This window comes from Vitis vinifera, chromosome 10 (genome assembly GCF_030704535.1).
Source record: "Vitis vinifera cultivar Pinot Noir 40024 chromosome 10, ASM3070453v1".
In the NCBI taxonomy this organism is placed as follows: Eukaryota; Viridiplantae; Streptophyta; class Magnoliopsida; order Vitales; family Vitaceae; genus Vitis; species Vitis vinifera.
In genome coordinates, this window is record NC_081814.1 from 3,672,985 (window position 1) to 3,700,884 (window position 27,900).

Here is a 27,900-nt window from a genome sequence, read left to right on the forward strand (position 1 = left end):
AAACTTTGAGTAAGGAGACCCTTGAAATAAGAGCTATGCTTTGTCAATAAATTGTCTGAATGATTGAAGAACTTCTAGTCTATGAAAAGATCCAAATGTCTCATTTTGTTCCTCACACCCTCGAATCACCCTCAAATGGAACCATGTGATGGTTTTCTTTATATTAAAAATTAAACTTTTACTCTGGATGCAGATTAACGGGATCTCTATATGGACGTCCATTAGCACTGAAAGGACTTGTGGGGTCACAAAATGACTCATTTCCCACCAGGGTTAACACAAGAAATTATCTTCTTTATTGTTGATTTTCTTTGTAGGGTAGGTTTTTGTTGGTTAAAAAGCTTACATGGTCAGTGTCAAAACCTACCATAATCTAACCCTTGAAAATTAAGAAATAAAAATAAGAACCAATTAGTCCCTTTCCAGTATGTTTTTCCCCCACGATCGTGATCACATAAGCAGTAATGAGAAATGGAGCTATGCAAAGACTAGAAATGAATCTTGCCAACCTCCAACAGGATTTTGTAGGACAAGGGCTCAGCAGGCTGCCTAAAGAAATGGGAAAAGACAAAGAAGACAAATGAAATGTAGCCAATTGTACATGAACATGTCACACCCACAAATGGGTTTAAACTTTTCGAAGTACACTGAACCCTTTCCATAAAAAATGTTTGTTTCTCAATATAATATGAGCCTCTTGTTTGGAGAGGAAAGTTCCTGGAGCTTTCGATTTGGCTTGTTTTTATTGGTTCACATGGATGATGCAGTGAGGAAATTGTATAGAAACTGCTTGCTCGGCAAGGGTTCACACTGCCCCCCACCCTTCTAGCTCCCTTTTTCTTTTGTGGCCAGGAGAAAAACCTCTTTCTAGAGGATGGCCTTCTCCCTGTTGCTTTGAATACTTTAGGATGGTTCAAAAAGTTGGTTCATCTTTGAACTCCATGTTTAATCTAAATTTTAGAACATTGGTATTAAGTTGTTAATTTTTCCAAAATTTTAAGCTTTTAGAGATTAAGTTAGCAGTTTCATATGAATTCATAGTCTTGATTTTCAAAAGATCATGAACTTTAACTACACTATTTATTTAATTATTTTATTTTAAAATATATAAACGGACAAAAACAATAACTCAAAAATCATAACGATATTTACTAATCCAGATGAACTTGATATATATTGATAATTGATTATATTGTGGTTTAAACCCTCAAACTAAACTGATAACTTAATATATCATGAATTTTCACTTTAACGATGATCTTCATCTAAATTTAATTTAGTTTAAGGATGAGATCTAAGCTTTTTTGTTAACTTTGTTAGAGGCATACTTGTTTTACTATTTCAGTCTCAATCTAATTTAAATCTTAAAACTTAATGTAGCCGATGGTCGAAACCTCCTTGATAACTCGATTAAAAATATACAATGATTTTTCTATTTCCATCAAAAAAGAATTAACTTAATTTTAGTTTAAGAGCTTATTGCTAACTTGGTTAGAGGTGTACTATACCATCTTATTAGTTGAAAATAGGTTTATTACTCATTTTTACATACCAATAGTCCTATATGAAAAAGTCTTCTCTATCATAAATAATATTGTTGATGTAAGTTATATCCCTTAACTCACTCTTGACATGTGTACGGACGTATCAAAATATTCTTTACTTAATTCCCTAACTAGTCTTGGCTACAATCAATTGATTTTTAGACTTAATACTATGTTAACTTAGGTCCATTACCTCTATACCTACATTAGGATCTTTCTTAAGTCTTACTTGTCATGGACTTAAAATTTGATTTTTTTTTCATTTATTTCGATCTAATCAATATTCAAACATTTGTATATATTTCATGTAACATGATGTATACCAAAATTAAATTAAAAACTAACAAATCATGAATTCAAGACAAACAAAGTGTAATATTGTCCCCCCCTAATAAAGGAATAAGTAGGAATGATAGAGAAGTAGCCCTAATTACAATTTAAGGAGAAGAATTGGATGTGTTTATTGACCTATGACAAAAGACAAAGCCTCTTTATTGAAGGACATTGTTTTACTTTTGGACAAATTTGTCCGATTAAAGTTATATTTTCTTTGCCCTCTCATTAAAATAAACATTAAGAATTTAACCAAAATAAAATTCTTGTGTATAAATTAATTATGGATAATCATGCATAAATCCCTTTTTACCGAAATCTTATTTTATCAAAACTCTTAGTTAAAATGCATCTTCAAGAAATTAACCAAAATAAGTTTCTACCTAATTAAACGTCACATTCCCTTCTTTTTTAGTATATTTGAAAGTATATATCGGTATAATGTTTCTAATTTATGCCTTGCATGTCTCTCTTATCAATATTATCATTCTAATATTAACTTAGCCTTATTTGGATTATTTCATGTAATTTGATTCCTAATTAAAATGCCTACTAAGAAATTAATCAAAATAAGCATCTACCTAAAAGGTCACATTCCCTTCTTTAATATACTTGAGTATATCTAGACGATTTCTCTAATTTTATGTGTTGTATGTCTCTCTTATCAGTATTATCATTCTCATATCAACCTAGCTATACTTGGATTATTCTATGATTATATTTGTTTCATAAAAGAAAGAATATTATTAAAGAAAATAATTTCCTCATATTTGATTGTACTATGAAAAAAATCAAATAAATAAATAAATAAAAATTAAAATTAGCAAATACTTATATATTTTTAAATTATTTAATGGCCAAACAAATGACCCAGGGAATGATTAAAGAGAAAATAAAGAAAAAAATTTTGCAGTAGTTAGATATGATCATAATGAACATGGATGAAGTCCCATAATAGTCAAATAATAACACCTCATTCCAAACCATCAGACCCAGACCCATTTCTCCACAAGCAATCCCTGGTTTAAAAAATCAAATCCCAATGTCTACATTTGAAGAATTCTGGAAACAATGGATTTTTTTTTTTTTTTTATTTTTCTTGAAGTCACCGCTTCTGTCGATCATTACTGAGCTTTTTGGCCACATACTATTCAAACCAGAAGGTACACAGGCTTTTTCCTTCTTCCAATATGTTCCTTTTCTTAATTTTGTTTTCTTCCTCAGAAATGCCATGCAACTCCTTTAACCCTATATAAAGCTACAATACACTGGCTTTTGATTTACAGCACCACCAAGAATTGCCAAATGAAGGGCCATACCTTGATGAGAAGGGCAGTTCTTCTCCCCCTTTTCATTCTCTTCTCCTTAAGCCATGCAGAACAATCACAACCCATTTCTGACGTACCCAAAATGGAAGAGCTTACCAACACAAGCCATCAATGGAGCAATCTCCAGAAGGTGTTCCAAGAAATTCAACTGAAATTTTCACCTCCTATTGTGAGAGCAGCAGTGTTGTGCTTCATAGCTGCATCTATATCCAGTGCTGGTGGGATTGGAGGTGGTGGGCTGTTCGTTCCCATATTGGCTATAGTGGGGGGTCTAGACCTCAAAACAGCATCAACATTCTCAGCATTCATGGTTGCAGGAGGGTCAACTGCTAATATCTTGTGCACCATGTTCATCAATTGCATTCATGGTGGTAAGAGTGTCATTGATTTTGATATAGCACTTTTATCAGAGCCATGCTTGTTACTGGGTGTGAGTATTGGAGTAGTCTGCAACATTGTCTTCCCAGAGTGGCTGATTACCATACTGTTTGTAGTTTTCCTTTCTTGGACCACCTCTAAAACATGTAGAAAAGGGGTGGTGTCTTGGAAATTGGAGTCAGAGGTGATAAGAAGAAATGGGTTTGGAGAATTGGAAAATGGGGTGAGGAGAGATGAGAGTAATGGTGAGAATGAAGTGATCAAAAGCCTTAAAGAGCCTCTTATGGGTGAGGTAGAGAACTTCAAAATCAGTATCCCATGGACGAAATTTGGGGCGCTTGTTGTAATTTGGTTGTCTTTCTTCCTTCTCTATATTCTTCGTGGTGACAGAGATGGGCAGGTATGACTACTTACTTTTTCATCTTCATTCATTTTTCAATTTTTTTTCAAATACACTGAGGATGAGTTCCCTCTTTCAATATCTGCAGAGCATTATACCAATGGAGCCTTGTGGGGAGGGATATTGGATCCTCTCATCACTCCAATTTCCTCTTGCCATAACGTTTACTGCTTGGATCCTACACAGAAGAGAAACTTCCAACCAGCAGGTACTTGTCAAAACATAATCAAAATCATCCCCCTCCTCTTGTCATATATCCGAACTTTCATCTCTCTGCTACATCAATAAAATGGTGTTTTTTATGAAGGAGATACTAGGCCAAACTGGGGAAAAACCACCAAACCTTATTTTCCCAATAATGGCTCTACTAGCAGGGATTTTGGGTGGAGTTTTTGGGATTGGAGGTGGAATGCTTATAAGCCCACTTCTTCTTCACATTGGAATACCCCCGGAGGTAAAGTTTGCTCAACCTTTTTGGCTTTTCAGTAAGGACAATGCAGTCCATCCTCTCATGGCAGACTGTGATTGGTAACTACCATTTGGTACATGGGTGCAGGTAACAGCCGCCACATGTTCTGTGATGGTTTTCTTCTCATCAACCATGTCATCATTTCAGTACTTGTTGATAGGGATGGAGCACAAAGAGGTGGCCCTCATCTTTGCCATTATCTGCTTCTTTGCATCAATCCTTGGAGTGGTGGTGGTACAGAGAGCCATTGAGAAATATGGCAGGGCCTCCCTCATTGTATTCTCTGTCAGTACAGTGATGGCACTGAGTACTGTTCTGATAACCAGCTTTGGGGCTATTGATGTTTGGAGAGACTATGCCAGGGGAGAATATATGGGGTTCAAGCTTCCCTGTTAAATGCAATTTTGTAAATGAGGTTAGCAAATGTGTACAATTATCTAAGTAGGATTGTGAGTACCAAGACATCTGGTCTTGGGCATTTAATTTCGAGTTTATAATGCGAATGTGTTGATGGAAATAATGAAATATTGGAATAATGGAAATAACAAGCTAGATTTTTCTAGATTTGGTAATTCAAACAAACAGCCATTCTCAAGGATGTCTTCTGATCTTTTTGTATTCCGATGAACGTAAACATTGTTCTAAAACAGTTACAAAAATCAACAGTTCGACTAGACAAAATTGGGAACATATATTGCCAGATTTGGCTAATGAAAAATTACAGGTAATAGCAACAATATCCGAACTAAATTTCCCAACAATATCAGTCAGTCACCTAATTGAGTCTTGGGGTCTTCAAGAGCCAGAAGAAAACCCAGATCATAGAATCATGCCATACGCACAGGGAAGGAAGATCCACAGTTAACGCCTTCAAATTTAAGCAACTGGGGGCCGGAGAACATGATCCTGTGAAGTATCAACGGCAGCAGGTGGCATGAACTGCCACATGGAAACTCCAGGGTAGCCAATGAAAGGCATCAGCTTGCTGCCAACAACTTGGCCTGGAGCGGCAAATGGAGCTGGGATTGCAGAAGGGTGTGGCAGGAAGCCTGCTTGGGAACTCAGAGCTTTTATTTGCTGCACAATGTTCTCTTTCTCTGTCTTCAGCCTCTGCTTCTCATCACGAAGCTCATTCTTCTCAGCCTGCACAAACAAAGTTCTTCAATGTAACTAAAGAGGAATTGGACACTCCGAAATGCATTTTCTTGAAACTATCTGCAGAACCCAGGCATGATAACCAATTTCTAAAATGAATTGAATTCTGAAATAGCTTCTAAAAGTGAAAAGAACGGAAAAAAAAAAAAAAACATCAGATAAAAAATTGCAGGCAGACCTTCAATTCATTGATCTTCTCTTGCAGATCCTCACATGATTTCTTCAGCTTCTGTCCTTCACTACGCAGCTGAGTCATCATTCTAAGAGCATCACTTAATATAACAGCCTTGTCCATTTTAGGGGGTCTTCCAGGCTCCAGGATAGAACCCAATTCTAGGAACCTTTAGATGAAGCCAAAATTCAACATGAGAAAGACTGAGAGATGAATCCAAAATAAAATGAGAGAGAGAGAGAGAGAGAGAGAGAGAGAGAGTATAGTAGAGCATGCCTGTCATTCAGCCTATCCCTCCGTACTTTCTCCCGACATGCTTTGGAGCCAGATGCGCTGCACAGTCCAGACCTCATCCTGTAGCAGAATCAGACATGAATTGATGGAACAACAAATAAAGATGTGAGAAGCAAAGAACTAATAAATTGTTTGCCACCTATCTAATTTGATAGCACAGATATAATTGTGCAATATAAATTTGAAGCTACTAAATTGGAAGTCAGAAGAAAACTACACCAAGAAAACAAATGTAGAAAATATGCTGTATTGTAATGGGATAAAGCATCGGTCTAGTGTAACTATCCCTACCACAAACAAAATGAATAGTTACATGCCTTTTCCGGGAGTGATTTTCCTTCACATCATCCAAATTCACAGGTGAGTCATCAAATTCCACACTGAGAAAAATGATAAGAAAACACATGAGTCTGTTTTGCAAAACAAGAGTTTGTTTTGCAAAACAAGAGTTTATTTTGCTCAGTTGCAACAAAATTGATGAAACCATTAAAGCATTAAAAAATAAGAAATAAAGAGGGGTAAAAACAGTAACAAGAGAAGAACAGCACAATCATGTAGAGATAATCTTTGAAGTTGGCAAATTCCCTCTAAGAGATGTTTAGTTCTCATACTACCTCAGTAAAAAGGTCTAGAGGGAAAAAAAATTTCTGCAGAAACATAATCACATACAAATGCTCCAGTTGCAAATATCAGAACTTGCAATTGTTTTCTTTCATCTGAACTGCATTTGTTCGCACAAACAAACCCAAACCCAAAAAGTAATAAATAAAATAAAATGAAATAACTTTACAACTAACATTCATTGACCAGAGCATTAATACAGGAGAAAGAACCATTTGAATATGCAAGCATTCAGATTTCCTGGTTATCCTGAAGGCTAAAGAAAGATAAAGCTGAGCCATATTGAATCCTTTATTAATCATAATGTTTCAAGTTTCATTCTTTTATAATCATCTATCTAATCTATAGTCAGCAGATATAAACCAATAATTGGTAAATAACACAGATAAAACTGTCATCACATTGGTAGATATCACCGTTTTATGTACTTCAAGGAGGTTCAGAAATTGAGAATATTACCAATCTCTACTATGTTTTCTAAAATATTCCTAAAGGCCCTGGTCTTGAATCTTGCCTTAAATCAACTGTTAAATGATAATTTACTTTCTTATAACTAACTTTACTATTTAGGTTGATAATCAAAATGAGGGTAAAAAATTGTTTTACTTAACTTGCATTGACCAGAAAACTCAGATCAGGAAGAGAAGTGATGCATCATATAGCCATATAGAGAGAAAGAATGTCATTGATATTTCAGAAACCACAAAGGAAGTCAATGAAAAATTCAAAAACGTGAAGGAAGTATATGACACATTCCTTTTTTGTCATGAGAAAACATATTAGGCATATGAATATTAAAAACGTTATTTTTTAAGGTGGGATCCAGAAAAGCATGCCAGATTTAGTACCAACAGTAACTAACAACATTTTGCATCGTGCAGAAAACTTTCATCCACTTTGGGGGCTGCAGATGGTGTTAAATGATATTAGAGGAACTATAAGAGTTCCTTGTTTTTTAAATGGTTGTAAGCTGCTTACTCTGAAGGCAAACAAAGTATTTCAAGCATGAATCCTTGCAGCAAATACCAGCATCCTGTCTTTTTCAAGCTATATAACCAGTCAGGGACGTCTGATGTCAAAATCCATGTAAAACAAGGTTCCTTGAGGTAACTCTGAACCGAACCAAAAGGATAAATGCTGAACCCAAGTGAAATAAAAGTGCAAGGAGTAGAGCCAAACCGAGCCTATGCCCAGCAACACTTAAATAAGAGTGATCCAAACTAGTGAAACTTCAGAACAATTTAGCTTATATACACTGGAACAGCCAGAGTCACTGATAAGCAGTGGATTGGAAGTGTATCATTTGTATTTTCATAGAGTTCCAAAAAGAAAACTCTCTCTGGAGAATGTACAAGAACTAATAACCGAACTAGTTTTCATGGAGGCTTCAACAATCTGAAATTGTTCTTATAAAGGGCAACTGAAAATAGTTATTTCAGCAACACAAGCATTTACGCAAGACTTACAAGATCCAAATCAAAGCAATTCCATAAAGCTTGGCGGAAATAAGCAATTTGCCAATCCTAAAACCTCAGATCATCACTTATCCTTGCTCTTCAAACACCTAAAAATTATTGATTAGAAAAAATGACAGCACTCTCAAATTGGAAAAAGTCTTGGGCTTTCTATTACTTTCCACAAAAACCCGGGCGTATAATCTGAAAAGGCAAAAGCATAACTCATTCCATTGTCCCTGGTAAAGAGTGGTTATTTTATCTGAAAATAAAGCAGTCACCGTATTTCACACATTTTTTCAACTCTAATTATGAATTTTCAGGAAATTGCTTCCTTCATTCTACTTCAAACAATCCCCAACCCAAAGTATACCTCACAACTGACTACAGTTGGTACCATTTTCAACTTCTCACGCCAAATCCAGCCAAGATGCCGACAAAAGTAATACCCAACCGACACAAATTAGCTAAATGTCACAACTGGGCTCAACAATTGGCAGAATGAAAGTATAAAATTATTTATCATGTCTCCATTAGCTGTGCTCCACAATTAGTCATTTTATGAAGAACAAACTCGAAGATGACCACATTATACTCTCCACAGTCATGCACAATTTTGAGGCATTGCACTTGATCAAGGCACGCAGATTTACAGTCATTTCAACAAATAAAATATTGCAATAAATCAAATAATTCAAAGCACAACAAAAAGGAGGAAGACAAACATCATAAATCAAATCCTCAATTACATCACTAAAGACAAAGAAGAACGAACCCGAGGGCGGCGGAAGCAGTGAAATCATGAGAAGGCCAATTAAAGGTTGCTTGGAGGGAGGGGACAGGAACGTCGTCGATCAAGCCGTAGTCGAAGATCCAATTTGGATCTTCTTCTGGAGATACCATACCGGAGTTTTCTCCGGCGAAATTAAAGTCGGTGGTGAGAAGAGAAATGAATTTGGGTTTTTTTCTTTTTTTTTTTTCTGGTTTTAGGGATCGGTGGCACCATTCACCATCACACACCGCCGTTCACATTCATTCAATTTCGTGGACCGGGGCTCAGCCATCCATTTCCAGGCACAGTCGATACGACGTCGTTTTGGTTTCCCACTTTCTACAAAAGTGGCAGAATTAGTCAAATTCGCAGACCCGGGCTCAGCCCGCTCAGCCATCCACTACCAATCACAGTCAATACGACGTCGTTTTTGTTTCCCACTTGCAATCACAGTCATGCCATTTCATATTTTCTTTTATCTCAAATAAAAAAATTAAATAAATACACTTTTTCTTTTTTTAAAAATTTTATTTTTCCCATTCAATTAGAATCATGGTTATAGTTCAATTAACGCTCATCAAGGAATGGATTTCTTGAGTTTTTCTGTTTGGAAGCAACATTGGGCACACCAGCTGTACCTAACATCCACCTGCCCAAAGTAATGGTCCTGAATAAGGGCACATAACCCAACAAACACAAGAGGTCTGATTTCATTTTCTGGCCCTGGGGTAGAGGCTAGAGCAAGGCCATTCAAATGGAGTCAGTGGTAACCACAGAGATGAGAAATGCCACTCTTTACACATGATTAGGGTGAATTCAGAAACCCTGATGTGCAAAAGGAGAAGATAAGAAAGTGATGATTAGGAATTTAGGATTTAAATCATTCACTCATAGTCATCCATATCCTCGTCTGGAATAGCACAACCGCATATTTACACTATTATATATCTATATGTGCGTATGCATAAACCCACTAGGCTACATACACGCGAAAGGACTGCACCAAAGCATCTATCCTTTTCCTTATCTCATCTGGATTGGCACCCACCAGCCTGTCCACCTGAGCTCCTTCCTTCATCAGCAGAAATGTGGGCATGGCCTTTACTTCCATTTTGACCGCAACCGCCTAAACCAAACCAGAGAGAACAAAAAAAATTATGTTCACATCACCATAAACAAACTGGCATCAAATTTGTTGTTAATTCACAAGGGCATAAGCATAAACCCATCTCCACACCCTCTTCCCCCCTTTGGTTGCGTTCAAGCAAGGAACTTTCTAAGAAGATCAAGCCCACAACAAAGGTTTCCAGTGACATTTCCATAAAACAGAGGGGGGCTCACCTTAACTTCATCCACATCAACAGTGAGGAACAGAGCATCTGGGTAATTTGAAGCCAGTTCTTCAAAAAACTGGTTCATGGCCACAGAGGGGATGCACCATGCAGCAGTGAAGTGCACAACAACCTGCAATTCCACAACCCCACAACCCAATTTAAAAACACTTTCAAATCATCATCAAGATTGGATGAATATGAAGTTGGGATCGATTGATCTATCTGGCATGTCAGGGTTACATGGGATGATTCCATCAAACAAAAGTCATTTATGGGTGAGAAGTGAGACGGTTCCACTGAAATCACTTGATTAAAATCAAAACAGCAGAGACAGATACAATATGGAATAGAGAAAATGAAAATTGTGAAGTTGATGATGATGATGGGGAAAGAATACTGACAGGGCAGCCTTGGGTGGTGGCTTGGCTGATATAGAAATCCCATGACTCCTCAGACACCACCTTAATAACTCTAGACTTGTTTTCCTCCGGCTCCTGATTTTCCATCTTTTTCCTCTTCCTCTTCCTCTTCCTCTTCGTTTGATAGTTAGAGATATTAAACCAGGGTGGATTCTAGAACATCTATCTTGCGTCATGACAACAAGTGGACCCAGCCACGGCTCATAATTGAGGCTATTTCTTATTAGCTAACTATTTCAGCAAGTAACGGATGACAATCCCCAACACAAGTTGGACACGGATCAAAATTAAGGCTATTTCTTATTAGCTAACTATTTCAGCAAGTTAACGGATGACCATCCAGAACATACGTTGGAAAAATAGAAATAGAAATAGAAATAGAAATATAAATAAAATGGAATATTAAAAAATTCAATTGAAAATTAATATATTGTTTTGTTTCAATTTCCGTTACAACTTTTACCCGGATATATGCTTTTTAAATAGAGGGTTTGATTTGTTGAAACCGAACCTGGTGCATAAGGATAAGGATAAGGAGGATGCAATTAAGGCATCCATACTTTTTCATTGCCTACATTTATCAAATGGCAGATAGCTTTTGTTTTTCATGTAAGATTCAATTATCATGTTAATATGCCAATAAGTTGATTTCTGCCTTTCTATCAGTCACCAAAGAAAAGAGGAAATGGCCTCACCGCGGCACCACTCTAAAATACAAATTAGTAAGCTCACTCTATAATCACTGATACACGCCAAATCCATTTCTTGATTATACACGTTACAACCAAACATGAACCTTCATTGCAAATAACAGTTACACAAAAAAAAAATATTTAGCCATAGCTCAAGCGAGAATCTGAAATCCGCATGGTGGTCTGGCGCCGAGGAATCCCAATTTCACAGGCATTGACCTTGGCAGCAAACCTAAGAGAGCATAGGGACTCACCAACTGAAGATGGGTCGGGAGAGATGTTGACAAACATCAGGGTCTTGGAATCCCCACCTAAGCAAGGCTGATCATACAAATAACAGAGATTTCAGAAATTCTTAATGATGCAAAACCAGCTAAGATATGACAAACTTCTATGCCATTTAATAGAACAGAAACTTGCTTAACTTATGGAGACCAGTCCAAGTTCCGAATCAAATACATCTCAACAATCTCATCAATATAAGAACATGAATAAAAACTGGTGATGACTAGCATGGAATGTCCCATATCCAACATTTCTCAATCATATGAGGGATATATGGAGGAAACAATCATAACAAGAGTCTGGAAGTACATGCTTGGCATGTTTATTTTCCACAAAGCATCAATAAAACAAGCATCTCTTTCTATGCATTGTTCTAACATAATTTACAATCACTAAAGCAGGCAAACAGTATAGCTTTGGGAGTTTGCATCAAATTGTCAACCCTTCAATCCAAAACTAATCTGCCAAAAAGATTATATCTAAACCTTTATTAATCATGGAAGATAGATATTGGGGAATCGATTTTTCAGGATTATTTGAACTGCCAACAGTCAAACTTGTTCATAATTTTAATGAGTATGATTATGCTAATTCAACCAGAAAGGCCAATCAACCTAATTCTTTTTCCAACAGATAGGTCCAGCTCAGCTTTTACTAGATCGACAAACCATTGTTCCAAAGAACATGCAGCCACAAGGTTAGGAAGTTTGAAGACATTTACCTGGAGAAGATAGGTTAGCTTTGAGTTCCTATATGGAACATGATCATCTTTCCTTGCTAGGGCCAGTATGACATCGCTTAGTGAAGATAAGCTTTTATTAATAGCCTGATTTTTTAAGGGAAGGTCAGAATAATTATTTAGAATGAATATTAAAAACAAATCAAAAAGGGTGGATAGTAAAAAGGATCTCTAAAAGAGATACCTGAGTTTCCTTCAACCGGTCTCCAGTTGACATACTCTTGGAGAGTCGCTCACTTCCCGCAAGATCAATGAGGTTTAAGACACCTTGTACTTGTTGTTCGGTACTCTAGCAGATCAACAAAGTGGTCAACAGATGTGGATGAGTGTTTGTTTGTGCACGCATGTATGTAGCAGAAGAGTACAAAAATGTAGTATTGCAAGGGAATGTACCTCATTTACCCCAGATATTCGCAATGTAAATACCAAGTGACTTCTGGATGACTGCTCATTCATTTGTGTTCTACCAACAGACCTAAGAGAAAAAGGTGGCAATACCCTTTTATCTTAGAATTTACAGATCCAAATAAATGAAATTTCTTAACGAGATTAAAAGTCATATATTTAACATTTTATGTGTTATCTAAGATTTATCATATCTAACATTTATTTATATATATTAACAAAAAAAAATCTCAGGAAAAGCAATGCAGAACTTAACACAAAATCAATAGCAATATAAGAAACATAACCTAGAACCCATTTTGTGTATCAACATTCTTAAATTGACAACAAATATTAATGGACGACTTCAAAATACCTGCAATGAGCAGCCTGCTGTAGAAGAGATGAAATCTCTTTCATACTGCTGACGTCAACAATGGTGAGATCAGAGACATGGGTGTTTCCATTCACATCATGTTTAATTGCATACTGCTTTCCACCAACACCATTTTCTGTACGTGTCACATCTAGACCACCTGATCTACTCGTTGATAACAAATCACGGATGGTTTCATTATAAATTTCCAGCATCGAGGCCTACAAATTTCACAAGAAATGGTAAGAACTCAGAACAGAAAATCTCAAGAAAGTGGATGAAAACCGACAAAAACTATTTACCTGCATTTTATATCTCCAGCCCTGGGCCAAAAGAGACTGACTGGTTTGAAATATCTGTTCTAATGACCGAGGTATCAGGCCTTTCTCATCAGAAGCTTCTGGCCTTCCCATCATTGTATAGGTTTTACCAGAACCTGTCTGACCATATGCAAATATGCAAACCTACAAAGAGAACAAAACAAGAATCAAATGAGAATTATACAAAATATTTCATTGCATTTTACAACATTAAGAGGTAATCAGACAATTGCAACCAATAAGCTAAATTCTTCTAAATGCACATACAATAAAATAAAGTTCTCTATGGAAAGAAAAATATTTTGTATGGTTTCACAAGAAAAACAAATCCATCAGAAGGTTTATAGACAATGCAACAATGCAAACAAATAAGTTAAATTTTTAAAAAAGCAAATAGTGATTCCATTTCCATGCATTTTCATAAAGCAATAGAATAAAATACATTTCAACCTTGCATCTGCAGAAATCTATTCTAGTAAACAATAAGAGAAAGGCGTCTAAGGCTACATGAATTCAAATGGTAGCAGAAGGTCAAAACAGCCAAATCAGATAGCAATTTCAGATAAGCATAATCCAAGAACAAACGACTCCAAACAGCCTTTCTATTGCAATCAAGTTGCGTTTTAAAATTTGGGTCCGAACTGTAGCTGAAAAAATAATCAGCTTGAACCTTCAAATTCAAGTTAAATCTTAATTCCAGGCTACCTTACCCACCTAAATCAGTACATTTTTATGCTCATAATTCTGTTACAGTTTCAAAGGACAAAAGCACAGATGAATCACCTTATAGCCATCAAGGGCACTCTGTACTAACTGTGATATTTCTACAAATACATCCTGCTGGGAGGCCCCATGAGCAAAAACTTTGTCAAATGTGAAAGGATATATCTGCCCTGTTGACAATTAAAATATTGTAAGAAATTTTCTATTTCTACTCAGTAACAAATATGCTGGCACAAAAACAAAAATGATTTTCTGAATTTTTTTTTTCAGCTGATAAAGGAAATAGAATAAAAGATTTCACACGTTAAATTTCAGAGACGCTAAAACATTGTCCACAAAAAGTCTTATTTGGGACCACTGCATGACAATTGAAATATGTAAAGCAACTATCTATTTAGCTTTGAACAGACTGTAACTATTGATTCTTTACCATTCTGTGTTAAGTCAATGCCCCGGCCAAGTGCTTCTGTCGATGTAGGAAAAGAAACTACTGAGCTTTCAGAACCAGCACCATCTTCGGGTAACAAAGGTCGCACTCTGCAGAATACACGAATGTTCCCTTTTAGTTCCTGCAGAGAAACAAATGTTTAGTAACAGTCAATCTTTATGCCAAGCAGTAAAGTGCAAGAACCTCACCAAAATAGTGTTGTGAAGCTTCTTTCGTAAATTCTCTCCCTCAATAATTCGAAGCTCTGCATCTGCCAAACGATCTTGTAATTCGCTTATAACACCCTTTTGCAGCTCAAATTCTGTCCTTGTTTCTGAAGCAGACAAATCAACCATCTAAAGAAAGCAAATCACATGCTCATGGATCAGCAATATCACAAAGACAAAGCCATCAGTATATGCTACATGCGATGGACTACATCAAATATACAAACACAACAAACATTTGAAACAATTCCAAAAACCTTAAGAGCATTACCTTCAATTTCTCATTTGCTGCTGCTAGTTGATGCTGTAAGATGCGTAACTGCTCCCGTTGAGAAGAACATGTTTCCTGAAAAACAAAGTCCAAGATCTTCAGAAGGCATGCCAGTGTGACACCTACAATGCATGACAATAGGACCAACAGACCTCCAACGCATTGGATTTTACTGTCAAATTATCCAACTCCACGAATGATTTCCCAGTACTCTCCTTGTACTTTTCCACTTCTGTAGCCAAGGCATGCACCTGCATCACTTGTCGATCACGGTCATCTCTTACTTGTTGCAGTTCTCCTCTAAGACACTGGACTTCATTTCCTAGCAATTCCCTTTGCTTTACAGCCTCGTCCTGAGAAGCCTAAAAAACAAAAGAAACAAACAAAAAACCCACAAATTTAAACACAACCAACATAATAGTGTATGCAAAATAATAATAAAGAGTTTCCTTATAAAGGAAAACAATTTAGGCCAAAACAAAACAAACAAACAAAAAACCCTACAAATTTAAACAAAGCCGTTGAAATGATATATGCAAACTAATAATAAACAGTTTCCTTCTAGAGGAAAACAATTTTGGTCCTTGACTTTCTTTCTCCCTCCTAAATATCTTCTTTTAGTGTATAGTTAAATTTATTTTTAAAAATGATCCCATTTGACAGAGATTTGTAGTTTTTAGTTATGAGGAAATGGGACTGTAATGGGAGATGGAATAGATAAGTTCAGACAAATGATCACTACATTATTCATCCAAACTGCATAGTGTAAATCTCCAAATCTCCAGGAGCACCTGTCCTTATCGTTTGAATTTATTTTCAACTGCATTTACCAATTTGTAATTTTTCCTTTATTTTCTTCATTTATTTTTCTTACTATGATTCAAATATAACTAAATTAAAGCATTAAAATCCACCACAAGTATTTATGTTTGCTGCTGTTTCAACTTCTGGCATTCTATGTAAGAAAAGGTCAACAAGCTAACTACTACAGGAAAGATAAATGTACAAGCTTGAGACCTTGTAAGAAAAGAACCAAGATGGTAGTAGGGTTAAGAGATCAACCACCAGGTTAATAAGCAATGCTATTCAAGCTAGGTTAGGCATGCCATTTGTTAAAATTCGAAAAAAAATTAGGTTCACATTATTCCAATGAGTAGCTCACACAAACAAGCTTTTCAAGCATTCTGCCAATATACATTACAGCGACTAAAAACAAGTGGAGGAATGGGAACAAGTGTAATACATTCAAATCAACATTGTTTGTTGAGATATAGTAATATAGTGATAACAACAATGAAAAGATCAATAATAATAAGACGAAGCCCAAGTGATAAACAGCCCAAATTCAGCATAAAATGAACAATGCACTTACTCTAGATGATGTTAATTGCTCTTGCAGCGAGTTATAGTGACCTCGCAAGGTGCTAAGGTTCTCCACTATAGCCAGTTTCTCCTTTTCCACTCTTTTTTGTGACTCATTTGCCGTTGCAAGATCTGTTTGAAGCTTGCTATTGTACTGCTGTAAACTTGTGTTGTACTCTTGCAATCGCTTGTACATATCATTTAGTGAGGTTACCTGCAAAATTCAAAATATACAAAGGGAGACATTAATTATATGAATTCGGAGATAAAAACACAAATCATCTAGATGACTGTTGTTACATTACCTTTTGATTAGCATTTAATTTCTCCTGCTGAGTTTTAGCAAGCTCCTCTGATAAAGAAGCTTTCACTTTCTCAACTGCAGCCCTGGCTTCTTTTTCTCTTGTATAAGAGTCCATTGCATCCTGATTGTTCAATCATAAACATTTACATGAAGGAAAAAGAAAAGGAAAAATATAAAATGTCATAGTAAACAATCAAAGGATTGAAAAACTAACCAATTTTTCTGATTCTTCCTTCACAAGTTTGTCTTGTAAAGAAGCAATGCTTTTCCTCAGTTCCTCGATAATTACATTCAACTCCTCTTCCTTGTTTTTCATCTCCAACTCTGAGAGCATACAAATAAATCTACATTACAGCTCCCCTGGGGTTCTGCTTGATTTGGTGGAAACAAAATCAAGAAAAAAAAACATTCTTAATGATGAATGAGAGTATGCATCATTGAGAATGTTAGACTACCATGTTTATTTCTATAACAGGAGTGAGATGAGCACAATATATCTAATTTACGTCCTGGAAATGGCATTGTAGAAATGGAAGGAAACACAATTCCCAACAAATCAACTAATTGGTTTTGCTGTATAAAGAGAAATTGTTGGGTTTTCAAATGATTTTTTTTGTATCTTCTTATCTAAAAAAATAAGACCAAGAAAGGACCTTCTTAGAAATGAAGCAAATGATTTTTTTTCAAGACTATATAAATAAAACGAAGGTGTCACTCTTACCAGTATCAGCGCATTTTTTCTCAGCACATTCCAATGCGTTCTGTAGTTTTCCCTGCTCGACAAGTTGGCCTTCTTCGTGTTGTTGAAACCATTTGATACAAAGCTTTAGCTTCTTAATATGACCATCCATTTGTTCCATTTTCCCCTGCAAAAATAGGTACTCAAAATTAACAGGCAAACCATGGAAACAAGCAAAATGAAGAATTAAATTACAATCTTGAAAGATCAAGACAACCTTCGTGTCAAACTTCTTTGCCTTAATCTTTTCATTTAGTAGTGCCTCAACTTCCTCTTTAGTAAACTCGATGGTTCCACACTCCGGACCTTCAGTACTAGTCATTCCACTTGGAGCCCCCAAATCTTGCTGATTATTGATGGCGGCAAAGGCTTGGCGTCCACGACCCACCCCTCTTGTGCCCAACATTCTACCTGTTCCAATCTTCCTACGCTTATCTAGGGGAACTTCATCCATATTGTCCTTTTTCTAAAAGGAAAAAAATTCAAATTAAGGGGTAAGGAAAATAAGGCAGAAAGAAGCAAATGTATTACAAACAAAGAAACCCTAATTCTGCTCTGTTTGGTTGCTTACAAAATGTAGAAAAAGAAAACTTAAGATGTTAAAGCTTAGATTTCCCATTGTCAGAAACCAAAGCTCCTCCAACCGAGCCAAATGTAATTACTTAACAGACTTGAGTTCTTCCTTTTATGAGAGCAAATTCACAGAACTTTTTACTTCAATTGAGAGTTTTACATATTCTACAACCCAAAAACAACAACAAAAACAAGATTCACAACTTCCATTTCTTTCCCCTGTCCTCAGTTCCCTCAGTGACCAAACAAACCTAGGAAAAACAACCTAACAAAATAAAGCTTACCGTAGCAGGACTACGAGGAGGCCTGTTCTGATTACGGGAAGCCATTCACCGAAGCCGAGAAAGTGAAGGGAAAAAAAATCAGAGAGTGAGATTTTCCAAGAGTTCTTGCTGCGCGGCCGTGGATTGCATCTGAATGTACCAGACTTCTATCAGATTGATTCAACAGATGGAAGGATAATGATGCAGATCTAGTTTTGATTTTCTCAAAAAACAATGGAATTTGGAGTTGGAATCAGCGGTTAGGGTTAGGGCTTGCAGAAGAGCGAGATGGAGAGACAGAGGGGGGAGAAGGAGGAATTTGAATTGTTTTGAATGTTCGATCTGGCGGTAGCCGCGGTACTCGGTTTTCATTTTTTGGGGTCTGAACCGAACCGGTTGTAAAGACCGGTCCATGATATATTTGTAGCTTCTACGGTCCGGCTCAGCTGTATACAAGTAAGAATAATACCAAAAAATTATCAAAAAAAAATATTTTTGAGTACAAGAACCTTAATTTGGTTATTAATATTCCCTAAATATTTTTTAAAAATTATTCTGAAAATGGAGTACTATAGGAGAAAATATTTTAATTGCTTTTATTTATTTTTTGGATTTATTTTAAAAAATAATTTAATTTTTAAAAAATAGATTAAAATATTTAACAAAGGCTTTAAACATGCTTTTACTATAAAAAAAAACACCGAACATTTGTTTTGAAAATTATTTTAAAAAACATTCTCAAGATACAATATGATCTTCTTATAAATATTTTACTTGAATGTGCGTTTTTTTAATACACATTTATTAAAATGTGATAATAATATATGTTAATTTTTTTCAAAGTAACCTTTTTAAGAAATATCTTTCTTGTTGGTTTTCATTTTTTTTCTAATTTTGAAAACATGGAGTTATTAGATTATTATTGGTAAATTGATATTTTCTTTAAATAAGTCTACCAACTTGAATTTAGACAATATGTTTGATAAATTAATAGTACTTGTCTTATTTAACGGATTATTAAAACCTTTTTTTCTTTATGAATTCGAATAAGTGTTATCAAAATTTAGATATTACGGAACTTTGATAAATTTCATAAATCTTGCTAGATGTCTAAGTAAGAGAATATCTCTCTTATTTTGAATAAAAAAGAGATAAATGAAAATAATAAATAAAAAGGGTAAAAATGCATTTGAAGAAAATTTAAATAAAAAATGATGGTGTATTTAATTCAAACCCAATTAATAAAATACTTTCATAAGTCAAATGTTGGAACTATGCAACTTTTGACTAAATGTCCTAGAGCTTTTCAATAGGGTCAAAATCTTGTTGGAGAAAATGAAGGAAGCCAATCAAATAGGATGATTAAAAAAAAGATGGAGTTTTATATTTTATATTTTCTAATTATGTTTTGTTCTTTAAAAATATTAAGGAAAGAAAAAAAATGTAAAGGAGAATTATTTTTTTATGTTTGGTTGTCCTATAAAAAATATAAAAGAAAATCAAACATAATTAAAACTAATTAAAATTTTATGTATTTTTAAATTATTTAATCCTTATATTGATGAGTTCAAATAAATAAAATGAGTTTGAAGTAATAAAAATAATAATTTATCTACTTTTAATCTATTTTTTATTTTTCTTCACTTTTTCTTTCATTCTATTTTTCCTTTATATTTTTTTTCCCTTACATTTTCCCTTTAATTTTTTGGGAACCAAACATAGCCTAAGGTTGTGTTTGGTTCCTGAAAAGTACAAAGGAAAGAAAAAAGGGAAACTTGTGTTTTGATGGGGTCATTTGGGAAATATATGGTTTTTGGAACCCAACTTTATGAAATCTAAAAACCAATTTAATGTGGAAAGTTATATATTTTTCTTGCACTTTGAGCCGACTACATATTTTGTGCCAATATTGCCCCCGGGTCTAGTGATTTTCCAAAATTATCATTTTTATTCCTTTTTTTTTCCTCACGTACCCACCATCCACCTCTCCCTCCCCAATGAAACCGGCAGACACTTTGCCAGCATCATCACCGGCTACCACTCACACCTCTCTCCGGTCAGCAATCTCCCCCCTTCTCTCTTTCCCTTCCCTCTTTCTCTCTCGTTCCTTCCCTTTCGACATCACCAAAAGAGAGAAAAGGGAAGGGAAAGGGAGAGAAGGGGAGGTTGCCAGCCGGAAAGAGTTGTAAGCGACGACCAATGATGAAGCTGACAAAGTGCCACCCGGTTTATGAGAGGCAGCAAGAGCAATGGGTCGTTGGTAGTGGTAGCGGTGGCGATGGTGGAGAACTAGGGCCAGAGAGAAGAAGGCGCGAATGAGTTCCATTGTTAACCTCTCCTAGAGGTGAGCTCGCCCTCGTCAGCCTCTCTCCAGCCCCTCCTCGACGTCTCTCCCTACACTGGTGCTTCCGTTGCCGCTGCTGTCAATGACCGCGAGAGTTGCTCCTACGACGACGACGACAACAACAACAATAGCAATGCACATGATTAGCACGTGCTCTTCCCTTTCGACATCACCAATAGAAAGAAAGAGGGAAAGGAAAGGGAGAGAATGGGAGATTGCCGACCGGAGAGAGGTGTGAGTGGCAGCCAGTGATGATGTCGACAAAGTGTCGGCCAGTTTCACTAGGGATGGAAGGAGAGGTGGATGGTGGGTGCGGGGAGGGAAAAAAAGAAACAAAAAGGATAATTTTTGAAAATCTCTAAACCCGGGGGCAATCTCGACACAAAATATGCAGCCGACTCAGAGTGCATGAAAAATATGTAACTTTCCACATTAAAAGTTGGTTTTCAAATCTCATAAAGTTGGGTTCCGAAAACCATATATTTCCCAAATTGCCCCATCAAAACACAAGTTTCCCAAGAAAAAAAAATGTTAAGGAAAATAATTTTCTCATGTTTAATTGTCTTATAAAATATTCCAAAGAAAATTAAATATAACTAAAATTAGTTAGAAACTTATGCATTTTAAAATTATTTAATATTTATATTGATAAGTTAAAATAAATAAAATGAGTTTGAAGTAGCAAATAAAAATAATTTATCATATTAACTCTATTTTTTTTATTTTCCTTCAGTTTTTCTTTCATTTTACATTTTTTCTCTATTTTCTTTCCTTTGCATTTTCCCTTAAATTTTTTGAAAACCAAACATAGCCTAAAAGTTTTGGTTGAAAATTCAACTTGATGAACTTCTATCTCGTCGAATGCAATGATGTCATTCTTGAGTTTGGGAATGAGTTACCCAAATGATGGTAGTCAAATACCATAAAAAGGTTTAACTTATCCTCATTGAATATCAATTGGTTTCAAGTTATTGATACCATAAATTCAATGACTATTTTCTTTGATAATTAAATTCTAATCCGAAACTATTTTCTTTAAAACGATTTTTCATCCAAGTTCCAAAAATATAAAATAATTTGAAATAACTTAGATGAGCTATGATGCTTTAAAACCGATGAAATGCAATTCTAACCTAGTGCCTCTACAATCTTACAAAAATTCAATCTAAAATGGTCTTTATCTTTTTGAAAACTTCCATGGCTCCATTTGATCTTCCTTAGCTATTCACATGGTAAAAAAAAATTTAGTTCAAAGAGCTAAAAAACAACATTAAATCAATTTCCTTTGGTTTGTAATCATCAAAATTAATTGAAAAGAAAACCTTTAGCTAACAAAAATGTAACCTGAATTGAGGAGGGTTGGATTAGTTAACATTTATTATATTAATAATTTTATACTATATTAATTAACTAGTGACATTTAAATTTTAATTAAATTTAAGAATTTAATTAACATTTAAATAATTTATCTTATATCAACAATAAATCGATGGATGTCATGATTTTGATGAAATTAATAGATATTATATATTTCTCCACCCAATGAAATGCAAACTTTTAATGTCGCAAACTTCCTTCAACTTGTTAATATATTATACTTTTTTTTCCATGAAGCAATCTATTAGAAAGTGTCTCAAATTTTGAATTGGTATATATTCCTTTTTTATAAAAATATTGTACAAAAATATTTTTTATATTCATAAGTCATAATAATATTAAATTTCCTTATGATATAAGGAAATTAAGTTATTAAAAATATTCATATATATATGATTTGTAAATGTTAATTAGATAGAGATGAACATATGAAAGATTACATATGGTAGATAGAGATTGCAGAGAAAGTGAGACACTCTAAGGAACAAAGAGATGACTCGTTGATTCAACGTGTAGATATAATGAATAAAAAAATATAGGATATTTTTAAATTAAATAATTGTATTTTTATTTTTATTATATTTTCTATAATGCATAACAATATTCTCTTTCATTTTTGGATGTATATACAATATTGCGTGTGAATTGTTTTATCTTTTATATTCTCGTATTAACATGTTTGCATTGAAATTATACATTTTTCTTTTGTTTTTTTTCCTTGGTGCAAGCCAAATCGACTCATCTTGTTAACCCATGTAAACCACCCAATCCAACGGATGTGAGCCTAACTCATACGTCTTCTCTAATTCGAACCTAACCCCAGTATGAAAAAAAAATGTTTGATTGAATTCGGATTAAGCAATTGGGGTTATAAAACAAATTGGACTGAACTTTGGACAAATATGATTTATTTTTGGATTGAGCTTGAGTGTTGACCCGGGTGAACCCACTCCCACAGAAGACAAATCAAGCTAAAATAACGGGATGCTGTGAGTGAATTATAGCAATGAGCTTGAGGAGCATGTGGTGATGAACCCATCTTCTAATTTCAACAAGCAGTAGCAAAAGTATCATTTTTGCCTTAGGAATCCCCAATTTACCTTGCACAATAACAGTATAACACACGGGAGAGGAGTCGTTCGAATCAATATCTGCTAGAGTCCACGTGTCAAGGCACCATCAGGCCAGACAGGGAACCCAATCCAGCTTGTCGAATAGAAGAGGCTTGGCATGGAAACGTGTCAAACAGCCAGTGGATAGTGGCATATCCAAGTTATCCAAGGAGGAAATGGCAGATAAGGTGGAGCTCCTAATCAATCTACATCACAGAAATAAACTTAAAAGAGAAATATCATCCACTCCCCTTACTCAAAAATATATTTCACATAACCTCTCATCATCTATCATTACAACCTGATCAATACCACAAGCTTGGGGTGAGTTCTAGGCTCTAGAAATGGCACAAGCTATGGCTTCAATGGCTGGGCTACGCGGGTCCTCTCAGGCCGTCCTGGAGGGCAGTCTCCAGATCAGTGGCTCAACCCGATTGAGCAGCGGCAGCAGCAGCAGGGTGGGTGTGGCACGCCCTGGGTTCAGTGTTAGAGCTCAGCAGGCTCCAGTTGAGCCTGAGACTAGCCGTCGTGCAGTGCTGGGCCTCGTTGCTGCTGGCCTGGCCTCGGGCTCTTTTGTTCAGGCTGTGCTTGCTGAGGCCAAGTCCATCAAGGTTGGCCCCCCTCCCCCACCCTCTGGTGGATTGCGTAAGTCTCCGGTTCACTTTCACAAGCATATGCATCGGAATACATAATTCACTATATATCTTACAAATCAAACCTCTATGTCTATGGACTTTGATTTGATCATGGTGGAAAAAATTTGGGTTCTTGCAGCTGGTACTCTAAACTCTGATGAGGCAAGGGACCTTGATCTGCCATTGAAGGACCGGTTCTTCATTCAGCCACTGCCCCCAGCTGCAGCAGCAGTTAGGGCGAAGGAGTCAGCTAAGGACATTGTTGGGGTGAAGACATTGATAGACAAGAAGGCTTGGCCATATGTCCAGATGGATCTCCGTCTCAAGGCAGAATATCTCCGGTACGACCTCAACACCGTCATTTCTGCAAAGCCCAAAGACGAGAAGAAATCCCTGAAAGAACTCACTGGAAAGCTCTTCTCGACCATCAGTGATGTGAGTAAAAGAACCCATTTCTTACCAAGTTCAATCACATAAATGCCCTAACACCCCTCAAAAGTGGACAATTTTTTCTACTGAAAATGTGTTGATGATCTTGATTGTCTACTAACTTGGGTTTTGTTGGCAACAGTTGGACCATGCGGCAAAGATTAAAAGCTCCCCTGACGCAGAGAAGTACTATGCAGCGACTGTATCCACCCTGAACGATGTCCTTTCCAAGATTGGTTAAGAAGAATCCACTAATCTTGGTGTAAGCTTTAGTTTTCACTGCATGGGACATGTGCTTGGATGTTATTTTAAGGAAATCTAATTTGAAAAAAAAAAAAACCCCTCATGATAATGTTTCTTTGGATTTCATTTCTGGGAAGATTGATAGATAAATACCACTAAGAAATTTTACTAGAATTTTGAAGACTTGGGGAAAAGAAATTCACTTATCCATGAATGAATGAAAAGATTCCGGTTTTTAATTAAGTTTAAATGAATAATCTAAATATAATTTTACTTAAAATCAACTTAAATCATTAAATTTTACGGGCTCCAAATATCAAGCAATTCTCCTTCAAAATGCTTTATTATGATCTTAGTAACCAATTTGTATTCAGCCAAGAAGAGACCAACAAACAGTTTCAATGAAAAATGAAAATCTTGTCTGTACCCAGTAAGGGTCCTAGGCAAACCACCAGCATACGAATGTTTATTGAAGATAAGAAAATTTTCTGACAGAGAAGATGAAGGATGATCCATCAAACCAGCCAAGAACTTGGCTGCTTCTGCATTCCCCTCAATGTTGCTAAGCTTTCTCTGCCAATATACATTGTGTCTGTTATATGGTAACCCTCGGGCACAGATAACTCTCGACGAACTCTTCCATGTTTGATATCATAACCAAACATCTTCTTGTCTCTCAGCCAAACCCACAAAATGCCACGCTCAGCAACAAGAGGAACAAAATCATCTCCCTGCATAACTTTTTTTGCCCCTCCCAATGAGACACCAAACTTGTTTTCAGCCAGTTTGTACTTCTTTTTGTAATCTTCTATCACCAGCACCTTGAGCTCTTCTCTTCCTGTCTCTGCAAGTGCCGGACGCCCATTCCAATTCAAAGCCCAAACCTTCTTCCAATCCGAAAATAAGCCCGGCTCCAAAGTAGTACTTGTGAAGCACTCTGTCTCCAAATCAAGAGAGACCACTTCTTCAAATACCTCCCCCACAACCTCGGTTACTCTAAAGCAGTGAACAGCTGCACCTGCAGAGGCAACAGAGAGTTTCCTTCTACTTTGGTTAGGACCATGTGAGTTAGGGAGTTGTAGAGGCCTCCAAGACTCGTCGACACCGACAGTAATAACTTCACAACCTTCGTTACCAGTGGCAGTATCTTCATATATAGAGACCAATTTATACTCACCAATGGATGGTACAAAAGAGAATGATATGCTAAGGCTAAGATCATGATCAGAGTCAGGCAGATATAGTATTTTGCGGGTGGTAGGATTATGAATTAAACACTTCTGGGAGGCATTGCTTCTCTTTAGTAGCATTCCATCACAACCACAGACCAGATGGAATGTCTCCTTTTTAGACTTGTCCTTGTCATCATCTTCCTCATCCATGTTACCTTCAACTTTCTGTCTATTGAAATAGTATACATAGCAACTATTAGCGAGACTAATATGCTTTTGGATGAAATAGCGGTCTTGAATTAAATCATTCCATTGTTTGCATACACATTTCATCCTTAACAAATACTTTACTGGCATCCAGTTCAGGATCTCAACGACGATTTCTTGGGGTAAAAATGGTTCTCTAGCTGAAACACAATTCTCGTCTTTATCAGGGGCCTTCAGCTCTTTCCTTCCTCGACATCTATGGGCCATATTTCCTAATTTCCTCTATGAAAACTTGCAGGGTATATTTTTTATTGTGCTCGAAGTTGAAGGAACTGTGACAATCTGGGTTGGAACAACATGAAATTAGATGTTTGATGAAGGAAAATAGAATATACTACTCAACGTGCAAAAGTGTAGTGGGTTGATGGAAATTAATGCTTATCACTATTCGAATGAATACTAATTTTAGAACAAAGATAGTTTTATATTTTGTGTGGTTTAAGGAAAATAGTAAGAAAAGAAAAAAAAAAAGTGAAAGAATAATTTTTTTTTTCATATTTAGTTTTATTAAGAAAAATAATAGAAAAACTAAATATAATTAAACTTAATTAGGAATTTATGTATTTTCAAATCATTTAGTTTTTAAATAGAAGAGGTAAAATTAGGAGTGTTAACTTAGGTAGGTTGGTTTGAATCCAACTTGACATTTGATAGTCTTTAAGTAATTATTTTAAATGCTCGGATTTGGTTAAACTTTTTGAACTCAAACACAATTTGGGCTAGGCTCAGACTAAAGTTTGGACAATACGTAACCTAAATTTGATTTAATGTTTTTACAATATTTGTAAATACGTTACCCTATATTAAAATATTCATTTTCCTTTTAGAATTTCAAGAAAAAAATATCAAATTATAATACATTATATACTTTTTCATTTGTGTATAAATTTATTTTTAATTTTTTGTTATTATTTTGAAATTTTATCTCATTTACTATTTGAATAGTTAAATATCTTAGACATCGGATTGGGTTGGGATGCGCTGAGTTACATGGTTGACGCTTTCAATCCACCAATTGTTTATTTGTCCCTTTATAAAGGGGGCATCTCCAGGAAGATTTGATACTAGGACTAAACCTTATGTTTAACTATCTCTTGGTACTATACGAGCTACTAACTCAAATGGTACCAAGAGATGGTTAGACATAAGGTTTAGTCCTAGGATACCAGGAGATGGTTGGACATAAGGTTTAATCCTAATATCGAATCCTCCTGAAAACGCCCCCTTTATAAAGGGACAAATAAACAATTGGTGGATTGAGGGGCTACGGTTCTGGGCCTCAGGCCTTCCTTCGGATGTACTAAGCGTCAACCATGTTGGGCCCATATGGCTCAATCCCAACAAAATATACATCAAGGATTTAAAAGATTTTGAGTGTAATGCAGATTTCATTGAATATATTCCAAACAAGCATGGAGAAGTAAGAGATTAAACAGCACAAAACAGTGAATAAAACAAATGACACTCAAAGGTGAAACAAAATAAAAAATCAAGAATCTGCAAGAAGAAAGTTAGGAAACTAACCCCAAATCTATACCAAAGAATAATGTGCCGAGGAAAAGATCTTAGTTTCTCAGATTCTCTTGCAAGATTGTATTCTAAAAAATGAACAGTGTCAAGATCAATCACTTTTCACTTTCCTGCATTCTCTTCTCACAGATTTTAAGCTCTGCTAAGAATATTCAATCTCCGGAAAGAAGAAAGCGAAAGCCAAATACTGGAAAAGGAGAAAAGAAGTAGAAGAAAGTGAAAGAAAATACTGAGGGAGAGAGAGAAAAGATAAGAATGCAAAAGGGTATTACGCGGATGCCAAAAGAGAGAACACCATGCGACATGCGGACGAAGCCCAACTCTGCAACCGGCGGCCTAGTTTCAATTATCCTTCTCCAATTATATAGTTCCAGTGCTGTGTTACTTTAAATAAATCATATTTGAGATTTATACAACTCTCATTCCAAACTCC

At 35.7% G+C, this 27,900-nt stretch overlaps 6 protein-coding genes across 9 annotated transcripts; 2 read left to right on the forward strand and 4 right to left on the reverse strand.

Moving 5' to 3' along the window:
- Window positions 1–3,021: 3,021 nt before the first annotated feature.
- LOC100252710 (sulfite exporter TauE/SafE family protein 5) lies at window positions 3,022–5,014 on the forward strand. 2 transcript variants are annotated; one of them, XM_010648867.3, is made up of 4 exons: window positions 3,022–3,983; window positions 4,072–4,191; window positions 4,294–4,437; window positions 4,540–5,014. In XM_010648867.3, the coding sequence occupies exons 1-4, from the start codon at window positions 3,183–3,185 to the stop codon at window positions 4,846–4,848; spliced, it is 1,374 nt and encodes a 457-aa protein (XP_010647169.1). In that variant the 5' UTR covers window positions 3,022–3,182; the 3' UTR covers window positions 4,849–5,014. The 2 variants fall into 2 exon arrangements, with proteins under 2 accessions (XP_010647169.1, XP_002275818.1); XM_002275782.5 differs by having other exon boundaries at window positions 3,029–3,983; window positions 4,291–4,437.
- A 26-nt stretch (window positions 5,015–5,040) lies between these two features.
- LOC100245935 (transcription factor ILR3) lies at window positions 5,041–9,114 on the reverse strand. Of its 3 annotated transcripts, none has more exons than XM_002273148.5 (5): window positions 8,924–9,114; window positions 6,391–6,453; window positions 6,056–6,133; window positions 5,786–5,948; window positions 5,041–5,595 (listed from the first exon to the last, which is right to left on the reverse strand). In XM_002273148.5, the coding sequence occupies exons 1-5, from the start codon at window positions 9,049–9,051 to the stop codon at window positions 5,329–5,331; spliced, it is 699 nt and encodes a 232-aa protein (XP_002273184.2). In that variant the 5' UTR covers window positions 9,052–9,114; the 3' UTR covers window positions 5,041–5,328. The 3 variants fall into 3 exon arrangements, with proteins under 3 accessions (XP_002273184.2, XP_019074104.1, XP_010647171.1); XM_019218559.2 differs by having other exon boundaries at window positions 6,391–6,483; XM_010648869.3 differs by lacking the exon at window positions 6,391–6,453.
- Window positions 9,115–9,770: 656 nt separating this feature from the next.
- Window positions 9,771–10,788, reverse strand: TRX (thioredoxin h). The gene is given in 3 exon segments (NM_001281066.1): window positions 9,771–10,046; window positions 10,262–10,384; window positions 10,656–10,788. Coding segments are annotated over 3 exon segments (381 nt in total). The 5' UTR covers window positions 10,761–10,788; the 3' UTR covers window positions 9,771–9,893.
- A 560-nt stretch (window positions 10,789–11,348) lies between these two features.
- Window positions 11,349–18,706, reverse strand: LOC100254496 (kinesin-like protein KIN-14C). Its single transcript, XM_002265264.4, has 17 exons — window positions 18,380–18,706; window positions 17,740–17,988; window positions 17,505–17,649; window positions 16,998–17,107; window positions 16,785–16,904; window positions 16,490–16,693; window positions 15,270–15,479; window positions 15,118–15,192; window positions 14,829–14,975; window positions 14,623–14,761; window positions 14,253–14,362; window positions 13,452–13,613; window positions 13,150–13,370; window positions 12,783–12,864; window positions 12,574–12,678; window positions 12,372–12,476; window positions 11,349–11,686 (listed from the first exon to the last, which is right to left on the reverse strand). Exons 1-17 carry the CDS (start codon window positions 18,422–18,424, stop codon window positions 11,507–11,509), a joined length of 2,409 nt encoding a protein of 802 aa, XP_002265300.1. The 5' UTR covers window positions 18,425–18,706; the 3' UTR covers window positions 11,349–11,506.
- Window positions 18,707–23,399: 4,693 nt separating this feature from the next.
- LOC100240959 (oxygen-evolving enhancer protein 3, chloroplastic) lies at window positions 23,400–24,624 on the forward strand. Its single transcript, XM_002275588.4, has 3 exons — window positions 23,400–23,836; window positions 23,966–24,261; window positions 24,398–24,624. Exons 1-3 carry the CDS (start codon window positions 23,536–23,538, stop codon window positions 24,494–24,496), a joined length of 696 nt encoding a protein of 231 aa, XP_002275624.1. The 5' UTR covers window positions 23,400–23,535; the 3' UTR covers window positions 24,497–24,624.
- A 247-nt stretch (window positions 24,625–24,871) lies between these two features.
- On the reverse strand, window positions 24,872–27,890 carry LOC104878544 (putative F-box protein At3g52320). The gene is made up of 3 exons (XM_059740345.1): window positions 27,740–27,890; window positions 27,462–27,654; window positions 24,872–26,219 (listed from the first exon to the last, which is right to left on the reverse strand). Exon 3 carries the CDS (start codon window positions 26,142–26,144, stop codon window positions 25,014–25,016), a length of 1,131 nt encoding a protein of 376 aa, XP_059596328.1. The 5' UTR covers window positions 26,145–26,219; window positions 27,462–27,654; window positions 27,740–27,890; the 3' UTR covers window positions 24,872–25,013.
- Window positions 27,891–27,900: the final 10 nt, after the last annotated feature.

What these genes read in the sequence shown, in the direction of transcription:
- LOC100252710 (XM_002275782.5), top strand. Translation starts at nt 3,183, where the DNA reads ATGAAGGGCCATACCTTGATGAGAAGGGCAGTTCTTCTCCCCCTTTTC. An exon ending in GAGAAACTTCCAACCAGCAG is followed by an intron (nt 4,192 to 4,290) that starts GTACTTGTCAAA and finishes TTTTTTATGAAG; the next exon opens with GAGATACTAGGCCAAACTGG. An exon ending in ACATTGGAATACCCCCGGAG is followed by an intron (nt 4,438 to 4,539) that starts GTAAAGTTTGCT and finishes ACATGGGTGCAG; the next exon opens with GTAACAGCCGCCACATGTTC.
- LOC104878544 (XM_059740345.1), bottom strand. Translation starts at nt 26,144, where the DNA reads ATGGCCCATAGATGTCGAGGAAGGAAAGAGCTGAAGGCCCCTGATAAA.
- LOC100245935 (XM_019218559.2), bottom strand. Translation starts at nt 9,051, where the DNA reads ATGGTATCTCCAGAAGAAGATCCAAATTGGATCTTCGACTACGGCTTG. An exon ending in GAAAATCACTCCCGGAAAAG is followed by an intron (nt 6,134 to 6,390) that starts GCATGTAACTAT and finishes ATTCTGCTACAG; the next exon opens with GATGAGGTCTGGACTGTGCA. An exon ending in AGAAGATCAATGAATTGAAG is followed by an intron (nt 5,596 to 5,785) that starts GTCTGCCTGCAA and finishes TTGTTTGTGCAG; the next exon opens with GCTGAGAAGAATGAGCTTCG.
- LOC100240959 (XM_002275588.4), top strand. Translation starts at nt 23,536, where the DNA reads ATGGCACAAGCTATGGCTTCAATGGCTGGGCTACGCGGGTCCTCTCAG. An exon ending in CCCACCCTCTGGTGGATTGC is followed by an intron (nt 23,837 to 23,965) that starts GTAAGTCTCCGG and finishes GGGTTCTTGCAG; the next exon opens with CTGGTACTCTAAACTCTGAT. An exon ending in TCTTCTCGACCATCAGTGAT is followed by an intron (nt 24,262 to 24,397) that starts GTGAGTAAAAGA and finishes TGTTGGCAACAG; the next exon opens with TTGGACCATGCGGCAAAGAT.
- LOC100254496 (XM_002265264.4), bottom strand. Translation starts at nt 18,424, where the DNA reads ATGGCTTCCCGTAATCAGAACAGGCCTCCTCGTAGTCCTGCTACG. An exon ending in GAAAAAATGCGCTGATACTG is followed by an intron (nt 17,108 to 17,504) that starts GTAAGAGTGACA and finishes GTATGCTCTCAG; the next exon opens with AGTTGGAGATGAAAAACAAG. An exon ending in AATTAAATGCTAATCAAAAG is followed by an intron (nt 16,694 to 16,784) that starts GTAATGTAACAA and finishes TGAATTTTGCAG; the next exon opens with GTAACCTCACTAAATGATAT.